We start from the raw sequence: 17,823 nt of genomic DNA, 5'->3' as shown, positions 1-17,823 counted from the left end.
TGTCAGTCTGTGTGCCACACAATCTCTTACACATAGGGTCAGTAGTTCAAATCCTGTCAGTGGATGGTAAATTAGTCACTACATTTCTTGCTTCCATTTTGTTAAACAAAACAAAGTTTAACAAACTTTTTCAACAGATTTTAATTATGGTTATATGACCGGTAATTTGGTAAATTTGGTAATTTTTGACATATAGTCTTAAAGAGGAAACCAGCTACATTTCATATGCCCCAACCCATAGAAAGGAGAGCACACACCACAGCCTCTGATATACCAGTCGTGGTGCACTGGCTGTAATGAGAGATCGCCCAATGGGTCCACCACCCGGGATCGATCCTAGACATACCGCATAACAGACGAGAGCTTTACCACTGGGCTACATCCCGCCCAGCCTGGCTATGGTCTCCTACAATTCAGAGTTGACACATGCATGTAATTCAACTTACGGAAAGCACCGTCGGCCATCACAGGACTCAATTCCATAAATTCTTCGTAGATTAGGCGGTCACGTGACTTCATCATACTCGAATCTGTCATTGTCAGAAGTCCTTTTGCCTAAAGGGCAATAACTCTTTAGCATATTACGAATGACCTGTTATTAAACATGGGTTAACTATGAATAAAAACATGTTTAGTCTTTAAGTAGCTATACAGGTAGGTAGGTAGGTATAACATGTTTTTAACACTAGTCCTTGTGCCGAAGTAAAGAAATATTGGTACAGTTGGCTAATTAATACTTAGATGGGTGACCACCTGGTAACGACTAGATTGTTGCAAAGATATCCAATGCTTATCAATGCTCATGATATGCTTCTGTAAGAATGTGGGTTTACAGAGAGAATAACTAGTTTATAACATAGGATATCAGCTCTATTCTGAAAAGAATAAAGCTGATATCCCATGTCATTAACTAGTTATTATTTTATTCTGCAGTCCATAAAAATTAAGGAAAACAGTTACTATTTCTGTTATTTCAGCTACATTGTACGATGACCTAGAGATCAAATGAGCGATTTTGTACTGTATCTATGCATGTGACGTCATGCATGTGAAGTCAAAAGTCATAATCTGCTAGTTTACATTTATGACTTTGCTTTAATCCGTTATCGTAATTGGCCAATAAAAACAGTGGTTACAGGATAAAAGATCACCCACTGCTAACTGGTAATAAACGTAACCCATGTGGTCAAGGTTAATTCCTCTAAGACTAGTTAACCCATTAACTTGCTGTGATAAACAGGCAGGAGAGATGCAGACCAATGACAGTGTGCTTCAACATCAGCTGGATATAAACATACTGAATTTATGACAATGTGACAAAACATCTTCACCCAGAGAGTAACCGAAAACTAGCAAACGTCAAAGTCTGACCCATCGTCATTTTCCGATTTTACACATTTATATTTAACATTATTGTATATTATAATATTATTGGTCTCATTTTATAGCTAATGGTATGTAGTTTATGTGTACCAAATTTTATGATCCATATAGAAGTCCTTCTTGGGAAATTATTTTTCTTTTTTTTAATTATGCAGGATTGTATTATGCATTCATTCATATTTCTCGCTGTTTTGCACCTGGCACTGATTGGAAATAATAGCGACTACCGGTGATCATGATTATGGCCACTTTAGTTGCTGGTTTTTTGTGTGAGAAATATATCGGAATTTTTAGTTAAAAAATACTGGTTTTTAGTGAGTAGACAACAATGGCAGAACGTTGCGATCATTTTCAGGAAGTGATAGCTGGTTGTGACAGCTAATTTGATAATAAATTTCACTGTTTTACCAACAAGGTATATCACGAAATATGATGATATGAATCGTAGTTAGTTTCAAAAAAAGAAAAGAAAAAAAAAAAGGTAACAAAAACAGTTAGTGGGAATAAGGGCTGTAAATACTGGACACTTAGCCATAAAGCAGCAAAGTAAACACAACTTTATTGATTTTGTGCCTCATGTTAATCAACATTAACTGATCTAAAATATCATAAAAATAAGAAAACAAATCTACGAAAATAATACTTACCAATTCACATTCAAATTTTAAGTAAAACTATGTGAGTAAAAGTTATAATTTGTATCCCCTCAAAGCATTTTGTTGTTGTTGTCAAAACTGAATCCAGCAGTCAGAAGGTTAATAACATCATTAAGACATTCATATATATGAACAGTGGTGTGAGACCTGCATGACTTACCTTCTATTGCCACTGGTCCTTTGTAATAGATCCACTAACGGCCTTCAATTTGGCGTCTGTCATTGATAAAAGACCTCTTGCCTAAAGGGCAACAACTCTCTCATTTATTTACAAATAATCTAAAACAAAATCCTCCAAGAGATTTGTTGCCAATGGTCACTACTTATTGGTTAAATATATATAACTTTTGAAAATTTTGTGTTTAAAAATAACACTAAAATTTTGGATTGATCAATAACAAAAACAATATTATTGATATTATTAGCAGAAGGATATTAAGTGGAGAATTATGTAGTTTTATGACGATATATACAAGATTTATTAATAAAGAAACAGTTGTTGACAAAATTAAGAGGTACATAAGAGTTGTTTTCTGGTAATATTGTATATACCAGGCAAGAGGCCTTTAGTCATAAAGTGACAGATTCTTAATCATATTCATTTGTTAAGTCTTTTACGACAATCCTTGAAACGTTAAACTAATATGCCACACTTATGATGTTACTTTAACAGCAGAACATCAAATTCGTGTAGTCATCTAAAAATGGATTGCCCCTAATGTTTAGAAAGACGTTAAGTTTTCTGCATGGACGGCTACCTGTATTTTCGATCACTGGTACTTTAAAACAGCTTCGGACAGATGAATGTGTATGTGCACAGCATACATACAGCATAGAACAGGTGTGGATCTCCGATTTTTTAACATTATATAATTTGGGTTAGTGGTATTGGTAAACTATACTCCTCACTTTAAACAAACACAGAGTTGGGGCCTCCACCTAAACAAACACAGAGTTGGGGCCCCCACCTAACACTGTTCTTATAGATGCAACCCACACATGTGTCCCTTGTCCAAGACTTACCATTACCAGCCATGACAGGCATATCATCCTCAACTTCTCCCCCTTTGTAGTAAACCAGAGCATTGAACTTCAACTTGATGTCTGTCATTGACAAAAGACCTCTCGCCTAAAGGGCAACAACTCATTACCAACAGAACGTAGGTATTGCCAATAGTTCATTACTTGTTGGTTAAGTAAATAAGAATTTAGTGTAACCATTCCAACCAGCAAAAAAATCCCACCAGCAAAAAATCCCACAATTTTGTCAGTAAGGAGATAGTATTTCAAATAGTATTAGTAGAAAATGATTAAAAATGGAGGTTGTTATTGTTTTCTGTATGTTAATAAAGGTATAAAATTACAAACATAACAGAAAAATATTATAAATTGAGAACTGTTTTGTGCTTTCATACCAGAGACAAGAGGCCTTCAACCACAAAGTGACAGATATTAATTATATTACACTAGGTTACCATAAAGTGACAAGATACTAAATATATTACACTATGTTGAAGTCCTATATGACAGTTGTTGAATGGTTACGACTAGTATATGACACCCATGATGATTTTTAAACAGCAGAACATCAACTATAGCTATCAAATCCAACAAAATTGATGACCCTATTTAGAATAAAACATTAGTTTGGTTTCGTAAAGCATCAACACCAAAACCTTTGAGGCCAAACAAATGTCATTTATATTTGAGCTTCCAACTCTTACAATTATGTAGTTAATGGACTACCACTACACAAATATATTCATGCTGACCGTATAGATTTGCAGGCAAAATATCCAACTATTCAGTTATACATAAACATCTATGAGATAAGTTTACAAATTAGCTCACTAACCTACACAATGCTAGAGACAAAGCAGCCACAATTCTAAACATCCACAACCTGGTTTGGAAGGACATGGACATTTTCAAAGACATTTCAAAATACATTTCACCAAACTGATGAAGATTGGGTATTTGATTGTTTTGAACTTACAATTTCTTCCTAAATTCTCCAATATTCCAGTGCCTTGTTCAGCTTCAAGCAAGCTACCATACCTTCCCACAATGCTAAATTAGCCAAAAACAATGTTTAGATACACGTGCCAGTTTGTTTTTCAAACTATTTATCCAACACCACCGCATCCTTCATGCCACCTCTGACAAATCATCAAACTCACCCTTTTCCATTGGTGCAGCCATCAGTATGTTTTTTCGCAACCAGTACTTGCGGCGGTCATCTGGCCTGATGTTTGCGTCCGTCATTGATAAAAGACCTCTCGCCTAAAGGGCAATAACTGTTGAGATTAATTTTATTATTATGCTTCGAGAGTTTGTTTTCTGAAATAGCCTGCAGAGTTTGAGCACAAGCGAAGCGTCATAGCTGTTCTATATTCTCTAGCAATTGATGATGATGATGATGATGATTTAATGTTATGTTTATATCCAACTGAAGATCAAGCACGCTGTACGTGGTATGTAACTGTGATGTTAGTTTAAAACTAGGTTTTTTGTTGTTGTTTTTTTAACTGAAGTTAATATATTTACTCTGACTGGTAAGTAGTAACATCTTTTAAACAACCTTTTCAACAGAAAGGACATCACATACCAAGGCTTTTGTTAGACTACTGAGGAAGAACTAGCAAAGTGCACACTGCACAGCAACCTATCTTAGATGGCACTCACCAAGCCTGTCAAAATAAGTCTGCAACCAGCAAATTTGCAATGGCTATTGTAGCTTAATGCCAGCTACATTTTTGAAGACTGAATTATATATTCAACAAAATTATTTTATTTTTGGTTTCATGAAGCATACAAAGCTTGTGTGTGTCACCAGTCAAAATTTAAACTCAATGTTTAGAAATTATCGATGATCAAACCTTGCTCACATTATAACATAACACTAACAAACACTGACCAACAGGTCTACTGGTTCTTAATTAATCTTGTTGAGTATACATTAATTATTGTTTTTGAATGTCTTTATATAACATGGCTGCTGCTTTGAATGTGTAGCTTTCTACTTTGAAACACAGGACTCAGACTGGAACTTTTTTTTTGTAGCCAATTTTCAGATATGTAGAGAATTTTCTTGAAAATGGTTAAAACGTGGCTAATTTAAAGCACACTTTATTAGCCAAAGGCTAACATGTTTAGCCACTTTGTATAAAGATTAGCAATTGGCTAATTTGGCAATGCACAGGTTGAGCCCTGAAACATAACCAACACCCTGGGTCACCCATCAAAATATTAACTCCACCCAATGCTGCTGAACATGAATAGTGTCAGGGAGAAGAAAAATTATTAGTTTCTTTCATACCAGCAGCTTTTATGACTAAATCAAAGACGGAGAGAGCAAAACATTCGGACACAAGAACTTTACAAGTCAGGTGGACTGAATCTCTAATGAATCAAAATCGAACCACGTCAATCACAATGGGTGTCAAAATGTGGATTAGTGCTCTACAAATTAAGAACAGATTTTCTAAAGAAACATGCTTGTTAGTAAGAATTAATTCATTTACTGTAAGTGACAAAGAACTTTTTTTAAACGGGCCTATCCTGAGTTTTCAACCCTGGCAAAACTTCCGTTTGTTTCAACCACCCCAACAAAATAAACACACATCCTGCTTTTTCCTCAGTTTAAAAAACCCCCACACTATCCTACCTTAACATGTTAAAAAAAAAAAAATACATAAATACATTTGGAATGACCTTCACCCAAATTATTTTAAATTTTGTTTGGCTGTTAGAAAAAACAATAAATTTGTACATACAGAATTATTTTAGAAAAACAACAACAATACAATGTCCAGAAATGTTCATGTATAGATTATGAAGATATTCATATTCTAAGCAAACAAAATGAAAGTAAAAGGTAATTTTAATAATTTCAACTTTTTAAAATGGCTACAAACTCGAGATAGTCACTTTAAAAAAATCAAACAGAATTAAAAAAAATTATAGGTAATTAGTTTCATACTGGATTACATTGTTGTAAATGAAACAAATATCTTGAAATGTATTTACTTTCCAAAATGAAGCTTTGTGCAAAAGAAAAAGAAAAGGAAAAAGAGGCTGTGGTTGGTTACTAAACCGTTATTGTTTAACATATATAAAATCCTCATCCCAAACCTGTTTTTGAATTTTGAACCACAAGTAAATGTTAAACTCTATGCTAGGGTCTGGCATGATAAGATAAAAGGTTGACCAAACACGAAACCGCTTTCTATTACATTATTTATCTAGCGTTTTCTAGCAGTTTTCATATAAGCAATAATATACTAAGTGACAAAGAAACACAAGTTGCAAAATAATAATAATATATATAGTTTTAGGTGACAATGTAAAATAGAAAAACATAAAAAAAAAAAAAAAAAATATTTCAAGTTAAGATATTTAAGAGATTTTGTGTGTTAATTAATACATGTATTATATATAATAATTTGTTCGATAACTTACTCAAAATTTTCAAGTCATAACCTCATCTAGTTAACTGGTATCTGTCTCAGCAGAGCCTCGACAAAAAACGATTACCAAAGACTCGGTTGCTGTTATTTTCATTAAAAAAAACTTGTGATGAATCCATCAAGTTAAATTATGGGAATTATAAACAGGGTATTTGTAATTACTCATGTGTTTCTATTGTCACTCAATGTATATACAACGCATTAAAACAGAATTTTGAATAGTCAAATAGTCAACAATAGTATAAACTGTTTGTAAAAATATTATCTACTTAACAAGTGCTTAACCATGGCAACAGAACAATAATTATGTATAAAATACAAAGCAGCATTAACACATGTTAAAGGAATACGGCCCCAAAATATGGAATTATCTGTAAAAAGATTTCTATACCAATTACACTATTATGTAAGTACTTATAAAGAAACAAAAGTAAATAAATTAAAAAATTAAAGTCTAATAATAAATTATTCAAAATCACACATATATATGTAAACATTATTTATAGAAGATTGACATATAAACAAACAAATAAATTTAACAGTCTGCTTACTATTTGTTTAATGTTATATATTTGTGTACACAATACACACTCATGGGCTGTATTCCTTTTATAAAAATAATTCTTCAATCAGTAAATTTAAAATGCTTACCAGTGTTCGAGATTAACAATTTGGGGCAGTATCCCAGTTGGCTACTAACATTTCAAAATCTGGTATCCCACCTGAGAATTTAGTATCCCACTTAAATGAAATTAATAAATAACATCATAATAAAGTTTGATGACACTGTTACTTAACTTCACCAGTAAATGACGACTTTCATTGTTTCAGTGAAAAATAAAAATGCAAGATTAAAAAAAAAACCCAACACCATTATATGGTATCCCGGTGGGATACTGGGGTATTGAAGTCTGGTATTCAAAATTAAATTCTGGTATCCCCAGGATATCGGGATACCGTTAATCTCGAACACTGCTTACACTGTAGATTTACTTTATATATTTTGCATATCAAAGCACTGTGAGTGGTCATCAATAGACTAAACTAAATGTAAAAAAAACCCCAAAAGTCTTCAACTATTCAGTGGTATGTTTCAAAAAGCATTCTTTTAAAAAGCAATGTTCCATTTTAATTCAGGGTTTAAATATGCAAAAAAAAGAGAGCAAATAAGCTAAAAAGCCAGCATGTTAAAAATTTGTGTCAAAATGCTTGTTTTGTACACAATGAAAGGTCCTAGTCGATGGGTTGCATCATCATAGGTGTAAATTTAGCACCATCTTTTCCCCATACCAGTTAGAGACTTTGGGCCGAAATTACAAAACCTGTTTATATCTTACCTGTTTGTAACTACATACATTTAAAATGCTAGATAGATCACAATAAACTTCGCTGTTTTAGCAAGCATTATGGCCCAAATTTACAACGTCTGTTTACGTCTTACATGCGTGTAACTACAAACATTTACAGTGCTTAAATACCGGCGTTTAAGAAAAACGGGCTTTGTGAATTCGGCTCATTGTTTTAAATATTTTTATGTTTATATCCAGTCATGGTTTAAGCACACTGTCCTTGGCACACACCTCAGCTTTATGGACTATCGGTCTCGTGTAGAAGTTAACACTTAGCAAGAGAGAAGTTGGGGTAATTGGGTGGATCCATGATTTTTCAAAGGGGTGGGGGAGGGGAGGGGGAGGTCACACAATTCTAAAAAGGGCAAGTTTGGGTTTGCTAAGGGCAAATGAGCCAAGCTCTCAAAGGGGGGTGAAATTTGTTGGGGTGTTAGGGGGCATTCTCCCCAGCAATTTTTGAAATAAAAGGAAGAAAGGAAGGAAATGTTTTATTTAACGATGCACTCAACACATTTTATTTACTGTAATATGGCGTCGGACATATGGTTAAGGACCACACAGATATTGAGAGAGGAAACCTGCTGTTGCCACTTCATGGGCTACTCTTTTTCGATTAGCAGCAAGGGATCTTTTATATGCACCATCCCACAGACAGGATAGTACATACCACGGCCTTTGTAACACCAGTTGTGGATTACTGGCTGGAACGAGAAATAGCCCAATGGGTCCACCGACAGGAATTGATCCCAGACCAACTTCGCATTGAGCGTGCATTTTACCATTGGGCTACGTCTCGCCCTTGAAATAAAAATGCTCAATGACATGTTTTCAGGGAAATTTAGTGTGGTATATTGATATATTGGATAATGAATTAAAAAAAAAAAAAAGGCGGTGATAGGGGGACCCCTGTGACTCCCTTCAAGACCTGCCAATGGGGTAGTGACCGTACACCTTTCCACTGACACGTGCACTCACAGTGAGTCTGAGTCGATACCGGGATATGAATCTGGCACCATCCAGACTTAAAGCCGATGACTTAATCCAAACATCACCAATCATGGTGTGTTTATTGGAAATGTGTAAAATTAGCACATTAACAGTCACTGAATATATACTGATGAAAAGAAATAAGGGAACACATCAAATTCTAGACCAAATTTAATTCACAACTAGCATAGTAATGTCTGTATTTCATACCAAGTTGTAATGTGGGATTGAATGTCTGTAGTGTTGAATGTGCTGCCTATATGTTCCCAGTCAACTTCTGACAATATGAATTGATTTTTGATGCAGTCATTATTTTTTGTTACTATCTGTGTGATCCTTTATTTCTTTCCATCAGTATATGTTATTTCGTATCCAGTGATAATTTAACATTGAAATGAAGCAAATGTGCAGAATCGTGTTTGTATATATAATTGTACAGAAAAATTAAACAAAAAATTAAACAAAAACATCCACAAAAAAACCCCCCACCCTAAACATATCATTGTGTGAAGAAAGCATTGCAATCAATGACCACTCGCAATTTGACAGTACTTTGTTGCTTGCAAAACTTTCTAGATCTATGCTAGCAATAATAAAAAAAAATTCTCTCATTTAAACCATCATTAAATAATTATTGCAAAACATTAAAATTACAGTTACAAAACACACAACAAATGAAAAGCATTAACAACAATTACTTTCATAATACATATTAAAAAATATAATAAACATAAACACAAACAAATTATTTATTTAAAATTCACTAATTATAAAAATAAAAACTACTGAACTCACTGTGGCATAGCGATACAATTTAGAAAGAATCTCACAAAAGATTTCAAAACCCAATGAAAACATTGCACCAGTACCAAAGTGATAACACTGTTAACAGTATTTTTCTTATCAAAATGGATGACCATAATATTTATCAAGCAAAATTTTCCTCACAAATTAACTGCAATGACAACACAGTATAATAAATGCCCATTCCAACACAATAAAACTGTAAATTATTAACACCCTTGCAAGCACAGTATAACAAATTAACACCAGTGTTAATACATTGTAACACATTAACTCCCATGATAACAGGGCATAACACATTAACACCCACATCATATTAACTCCCGTGATAACAGGGCATAACATATTAAGACCCATATCATATTAACTCCCGTGATAACAGGGCATAACATTAACACCCACAACATCATATTAACTCCCATGATAACAGGGCATAACATATTAACACCCACAACATCATATTAACTCCCATGATAACAGGGCATAACATATTAACACCCACAACACCATATTAACTCCCGTGATAACAGGGCATAACATATTAACACCCACAATATCATATTAACTCCCATGTATATTAACTCTCTTGCTAACACAACATAACATTAACTTCCATGGTAACAGTATTACATTTTAACTTCCCATGCAAGAACAGTATAACATATTAACTCCCACAATAACACTATACTAATATTAACTTTCATGACAACACAGTATTACATAATAATCCCCATGTTACACCAGTATAACATATCAACTCCCACGCTAACAGTATAATATTGACTCCTATACCAACAATACAATAATCCCCATGCTAAAACTACTCCATTCCAACCCCTATGCTAACAGAAGAAGAAGGTTTGTTTTGTTTAACACCACCACTGGAGCACATTTATTAATTAATCATCGGCTATTGGATATCAAACATTTGATAATTCTAACTCGTAGTCATCAGAGGAAACCCGCTACATTTTTCCTAATGCAGCAAGGGATCATTTATATGCACTTTCCCACAGACAGGAAAGCACATACCACGGCCTTTGACCAGTTGTGATGTACTGATTGGAACGAGAAAAAACCCCAATCAGTTGAATGAATCCACTGAGGTGGTTCGATCCTGCGACACAAGCACCTCAGGTGAGCACTCAACCGACTGAGCTAAATGCCGCCCCTATGCTAACAGAGTATAACATATCAACTCCCATGATCACCAAAGATAACGTCAACATGCCCAACAACATTCCTATATTAACCGTGGACAACACAATAAAGCCTAGCTAACACATTTAAGACAACGACTATGCCTACCCAGGGTTTCTAGATTATGCTAGCCCCACTCCCATGGCTAATGATATTTAATGTTGGGCTAGTAAATAGGTACTATTGCCATGCCCGACCGCTAGTGAAAAAATATTGTCAAATGCTGCATTTAAGTCTATTTTGTAAATACGAATATCCTGCCCCAACCCTTAGCCCCACCCTCCCAATCTTAGTGTTTTTAAGTTCTACATTCCTCTTTAGGTGACACATCTGATTATTACTATTAGTAAAATTGTATTAACTAAAAGTAGGGCTAGTGAATTTTTAATTGTGGCTAGTAAATTTACAAAAACACTGATCCCAGTGGAGCTAGTGGATTTTACAGAAATTCTAGAAGCCCTGCTACCATGCACTCCCATAATAACACATTAGCAACCACTCAAACAACAGTACAGGGCTTCAAATAGCGGCCTGTTAAAAGCAGTTCATTTTTGAGACCTACCAGGTGAAATAAAAATTCACCTGCTAAAATTATAACAAAAATTCAGGGCTTCTAGAATTTGTATAAAATTCACTAGCCATGGGATCAGTAATTTAAGAAATTTACTAGCCACGATTTAAACACACTAAGACTGGGGGAGTGTGGGGGTGGGAGTGGGTTACAGGATATTCATATTTAAAAAATAAAAATAAAATGCAGCATTTGAGAACTTTTGTTTTCACTAGCTGTTGGGCAATAGTAATAGTAGTTATTTACTAGCCCAACACTGACTATCACTAGCCATAGGAGTGGGGCTACCATAATCTATAAGTCCTGAAATTGCAGGCCATTTTTCACGAGACAGCTGTGTGTATGATCATCTCATCTTCTATTTCTAGACTTGGCTCGTGATTCTGTTTCATTTTAATTTTATAAAAATATAACAGGCCATATTATACTTCTAATTTCGAATCCTGCAGTAACACACCGTCCAATACCAACACAGTATATTGTCACTTGCGAATGAAAGCAGGAAAATTGTGCTTCAATAAATAATTATGGTCAGCAGCTAACTAAGTAAGTAAGAGAAACTTTCTGACCTTGAGAAGAGCTCCTGTGCTCTTTGGGCCGGTTGGATTTGGGGTCGGCCATGGAATAAAGCCACCGCGGAAACCCATCATTGGCATTGGAAAGGGACCATCATTATCCATTTTCTCCTCAATACCAAATTTCTCAATTTCTTTCTTCACCTATAAACAATAACCACATTTTTTTAACTGACATTTTATAATTTTTGTTTGGACCTTTTGGAATTTTAAAATTATTATTGTTACATTTAAGGTTTTTTTTAGTATTTGGACCAATAAATTTCTATATACATAAAAGTTCACGGATAAATATGACAAGGAATTAATGAATTAATGTTTAACGACAACCTAGCACAAAAATACACACCTGCTATTGGGTGTCAAAAAAAGTAAGTACAGTCGAATCCACTTTATTGCATATCGGTTTATAGCATAAATCAGTTTATAGAATAACTCGGTTATTTGCATATTATTCAACTGCACAGAACCTTTTAGCATTTGGGTCTCAAAATAGGTAATTATATGGAAATATTATTTACATTAAGAATAAAATGTATATAATTATGTAAAACCACAGTGTAAAGAGCTGTGGGTAAAAGTATAATACAATACAAACATCAAGGTAATACAAAACAAGGAGACTTTGCAGGGTTTTGAAAGTAGGTTACATATTAGTGATCATCTATATACAATTACAAAAATTCCAACCATTATACACTGTACTCTATACTGAATGGATGACGTCACTAAAACATTTAATGTTATCCTTCGATAAACCTCAGAAAATGACATCATTACGCCAGCTGGGACGTCATTACATAAAACAAGTGATGGAAAGGACGCTAGAAGCTGATCTTTTGTGTATTTTTAACTCAAAAGAAGTGTTGTTTGTAATTATAAAAACTGTTTGTAATTTTTGGTTAGTTTATCGATGTATAAGCAGTCACAAATTTAGTATAAAATTACTTCGCTATGTTTCGTGATTTTATACAATTTGTGACTTTTATACATCGATAAATTCACACAAAGAAACAATAAACAAATTTAGTATAAAATTGCTTCGCTATGTTACACAATTTTATACAATTTGTGACTTTTATACATCGGTAAATTCACACACACAAAAAAAAAACACCCCATTCTTCTACAAGAAATCTTACGCCTTGCTTGGTGAGGTCATTTCCTGTTTCGAGCAGCAGCACACTTTGGTCGACGGCAAGGACAAAGAAGTCGGATGATGCGTCAGATGTAATCGTCATGTCCACGTTCTCCTTGACACGCTTCTCACGCTCCGAGAACTGGAGTCTTATCTACAACAGGAAAACAGAAAAATAAACTTTATAATTACAGGGGCGTAGGCTGGAGGGGTTCGGACGAAACCCCCCACTGAAGCAAATGGTCCGCTTTCAGAACTAAAACATACATATGGAGTTTCTGGTGGTGCAAAAACAAAATAGAAAAGGGTCCACTTGGTTCATATTCGACCCCCCCCCCCCCCCCCCCCCCCCCACCACCCCAGGTCCAGATCACACTATGTCCCTGAATTACCTACATATTTTTCATTCTCAGTCAACTGGAGTTTTATCTACAAGAGAAAAAAACAAAAAGAAAAAAAAAAGGAAAAAGAACTCCACTCATACATACTTTTCACTTTCAAATAACTGAAGTTTTATCTACAAGAGACATACACTTTACAACCAGCCACACGTTTTTCACTGAAAGAGAACTGGAGTTTTATCTACATGAGAAAATCACAATTGAAAAAACAACACTTTATTGATATAACTTTGTCAGTTTTCATTAAAATGATGCAACTTTAAACAAAATATTTTACTCTTGAATATTTTTAATACTTTATGAACATATTAATTACTGTCATACATAAAACGTGATAAAATATTTATATTATTCAAATAATAATTTTACTGTATTCTGGAAAATTCCATTAATGTCAAGGTCAAGGCTATCGGCCAGCACTTCCTGTTCCTTTCCATTGTTGTGTATTGCATATACGATGAGCTTTGAAAATATTTATGTTATTTGAATAATAAGTTTTACCGTATTCTGGAAAATTCCGTTAATGTCAAGGTCAAGGCTATCGGCCAGCACTTCCTGTTCCTTTCCATTGTTGTATATTGCATACACGATGAGCTTGGCTTTTGGCGCCATTGACCGAGTGGCTGTTATCAGGTGAGTCTTTCTCTGCGAGTTCTGCATGTTCAGTCTCATGCTGTCCACTATTTTACCCTGTGAGATCATCTGCAAACAAACGACTGTCAGGTTACAACAAACATTCTCAGGATACTGCTAAAACAATACATGTCCCATACCAGGCCCAACAATTTTTCGTATCTCCTAAGTGGGTAAATCGCCATGAAAGTTAAACTTGATCACTGACAGTACACGATAAAGCTCCACAGAAAATTTCAGCTAATATATCTCAAGGCATTCTAAAAAAAAATATCCAGAAAACTATATGTGGGACAGACCGACAGACAGAAGGATGGAGATGAAACATATAGTCCCCTCTGGTTTATAAATTAACATTCAGTTTTTACTATAATGAGGGCTAGTAGTGTGGTACTTATTTCAAATCTTCATAACGATGCAATAAACATTGTATTTCCACTAATCATTAGTAAAACCTCATTACTGACATCGTGTGAAATATACCTGAATTATGTACCCATTTCCATGAGTAACGTTATGTAAAACACAACATTTATTAATATAAAAAAATATTCTCTTTAAATGTACTCTTGATACTTTCGATGACTTGCCTTGACATGTCATTATGTTTTGACTTGTGCATATTCATGCATTCACCAGGCTGGGACTTCAATCAGCAGGGATCAAAAGAATACATGTCATATTTGCATTAAGTATTCCAGTGTAGATACGTTTTACAAGTCAGATGTGTTATAAGGCTTAAATTGAATTGATCAAGTTTAGTTTTATATATGGCAACCCACTTCATAGTCCATTCCTTGACGTGGTGAGGGGGCTTGTATGTCTCAGTGGCCCAGAGAGCTACGCCAGCAGGAGCTTTGGCTTCTGTTAGGGATACCCAAGCTGGACTGGTCAATGGGTAGAGACTAGACTGATATGGACTAAGAGTGAGAAAACCCTAACAGAAACCTCGAGTGCTGAAGTCAGAGGTATTGGGCCGCACGGCGCACTCTAATAGACCACAATACCATGCATCAACAGCTATTATGACTACATTTACAAGCGAATGAAAAGAAGAAGATATATGGCAACACTGAATGTCAATACACAGTCTCTGTAGCTTGAATTGTTTTATGCTTAGAAAATAAAGATTTCCCTGGAGAAATGTCCTCCCGGGCAGGTGAACAGGAGATTTGATCAAATACCGTGAGTCTCCCGTGGAATCCGGGAAGAGTTTTAACAGGTCTGGCTACAACCCGCTCCGTCCTCGCAAGGAGAGAAACCATAACAACTTACGATGTAGGCCACGTGTGGTATCAATTTCGTCGTCTCAACTATGATTGTAAACTGGTTTCCAACAACAAAAGGCTGAAAACAAATAAAAATGGAATATAGTGAACAGATTTTCAACAGCATGTTATGAAAAACCAGTTAAGAGACTAAAATAGGTCAGTAAGTAGTGAATACATCATGTTATGAATCAATTAAAATATGTAATGAAAAAATGATTCACGAGTCCTGAAGGGGTGAGTTGATTATTTTTCATGAATTCACACTTGCGAGTGCATTCTCCCAAATTAATCCATTATTTATAAAACAAATAATTTAACCTACCTGCCAAATTAACTCTTTTATATTTTTAATACAATTTTTTTTTTTAAAATGGCAAGAAAGGAAGGAAATGTTTTATTTGAGGATGCAGTCAAAACATTTTATTTACAATTATATGGCGTCAGACATATAGTTAAGGACCACACAGATATAATGAGAGGAATCCCGCTGTCGCCACATCATGGGCTACTCTTTTTGATTAGCAGCAAGGGTTCTTTTATATGTACCATCCCCACAGACAGAATAGCACATACCACGGCCTTTGATATACCAGTTGTGGTGCACTGGCTGGAATGAGAAATAGCCCAATGGGCCCACCGACGGGGATCGATCCCAAACCGACCATGCATCAAGCGAGCGCTTTACCACTGGGCTACGTCGCGCCCCAAAATGGCAAGGAATAATGACAAAAGTAATAACCCAAAATGGCAAGGAATAATGACAAAAGTAATAACCCAAAATGGCAAGGAATAATGACAAAAGTAATAACCCAAAATGGCAAGGAATAATGACAAAAGTAATAACCCAAAATGGCAAGGAATAATGACAAAAGTAATAACCCAAAATGGCAAGGAATAATGACAAAAGTAATAACCCAAAATGGCAAGGAATAATGACAAAAGTAATAACCCAAAATGGCACGTTCCAATCAGATCTAACTTGACTAATTTGGTCAGTAAATTCTCAGCAGTGGATGGACGGTATTAAACAGAGTACATGTGCTAAACATGTCATCTATAATTTCTCATTTAGTATTCTGTGTATTCTGTCTCAATACATTACTTTATTATACACATTCGCAATTCATGAAAATATGGTTTTCACACATAACAAGTTGACATAAAAATTATATTCGAAAAAACCCAAACATGAAATAGCCTCTATATCACTAGTATCAAGTTTTTAAATCTTAAGTTACATGTTCATTCAATGATTCAGATGTGTTACCTCGTGGGCTAAAGCAGGGGTTGAAATTGGCTGAAATTCCTGCCGGACATTCGGCCCAGTAATTTACCGGACCCAATCAAAACATGATCATAAACTATAAATGCAAAAATAATTGCCAGTCCGACGGAACGGCAGGCAAAAATATCTCCTGGCCCGTGGTGACATTGATTGGCAAAAAATATCTCCTGGCCCGTGGTGACACTGACTGGCAAAAAACAGGTCAGGACAGCATTATTTTGACCCCTGCGCTAAAAACATTGTACTTATCTACAGTGTACAAGTTCTGTCAGTAGTACGTTCGAATCCCAGAACCGGAACGCACAAAAAGTTCAAATTGCATTGTTCGCAGGTGTAGATTTGTTGAAAAACAGTCTGTTGCAATGTCTGCAATTAAGAAAATGTCCACGGCAAAAAAAAGATACCATTGAAAAAAACATATATATAATATAGTCCAAGGCAAAAAAGTGCTGTTGAGAATTATAAACTCCACAGCAATCTACACGGCATTGCGCAGTGGTAAGGGTTGCTATAGTTACAACAATAGTGTGACATCACGGGTATGGATTAATAACGGTTACACACCGCCATTTACTTTTGCATGCCTTTCAGGACATTTCTATGTCAGAATAAATTCTGTGAAAAATATCACAAAATATCGAGATGAAAATATACAAACCTGCACAGAATTATCTCCAAGACTAACTACAATGGCAGCGTCAAGTAACGTCTTGTATCCAGTCAACCTTGTGGTGACCTTCAAATCAGCCTCCCCGTCAATCTGTGCCTAAAAACAGATTAAAAAAAACCCACCTTTTAATTATGCATTTTAACAATATTTTGCAAGTTCCATACTTTATTTTCATACTGATTTATACAAATTAATCTACCTGACCTATTAACAAATTATCCAATTATCCAATTTTATACAACGTGGTTACAACATTTAGTTTTAGAATCCCAAAATGTTCTTTAAAGGGACGGACCCTAGTTTTTAAACACTAAGGTATATTGTTTCACTATTAGAGCCGTTTATGATCACAGAAATCAAACATAACTTATATTTTATTGTTTAGATTGTCCATTTCCAGACAACCAAAGTATTTCTGGTCATCCTGGTGT

The 17,823-nt window shown here is 34.9% G+C and overlaps 1 protein-coding gene across 6 annotated transcripts in view; it reads right to left on the bottom strand.

Annotated features, from left to right (window-relative positions):
• LOC121388637 (CD109 antigen-like) overlaps positions 1-17,823 on the bottom strand; it is a 135,138-nt gene that overhangs the window by 61,576 nt on the left and 55,739 nt on the right. For 4 of the 6 annotated variants that reach the window (XM_041520061.1, XM_041520064.1, XM_041520058.1 and 1 more), the window contains exons 14-18: positions 17,381-17,488; positions 15,442-15,513; positions 14,035-14,235; positions 13,137-13,286; positions 11,989-12,138 (exon numbers count right to left, since the gene is read on the bottom strand). In XM_041520061.1, coding sequence (XP_041375995.1) covers positions 11,989-12,138; positions 13,137-13,286; positions 14,035-14,235; positions 15,442-15,513; positions 17,381-17,488 — 681 coding nt within the window. Of the gene's footprint in view, positions 1-446; positions 556-4,219; positions 4,323-11,988; positions 12,139-13,136; positions 13,287-14,034; positions 14,236-15,441; positions 15,514-17,380; positions 17,489-17,823 lie in introns of all 6 variants that reach the window. The other 2 variants (XM_041520063.1, XM_041520060.1) reach the window with 2 other exon arrangements.

This window comes from Gigantopelta aegis, chromosome 14, assembly GCF_016097555.1.
Source record: "Gigantopelta aegis isolate Gae_Host chromosome 14, Gae_host_genome, whole genome shotgun sequence".
Classification (NCBI taxonomy): Eukaryota; Metazoa; Mollusca; class Gastropoda; order Neomphalida; family Peltospiridae; genus Gigantopelta; species Gigantopelta aegis.
Note: the sequence above shows the minus strand (reverse complement) of the source record. Positions and strands in the feature narration are given on the sequence as shown.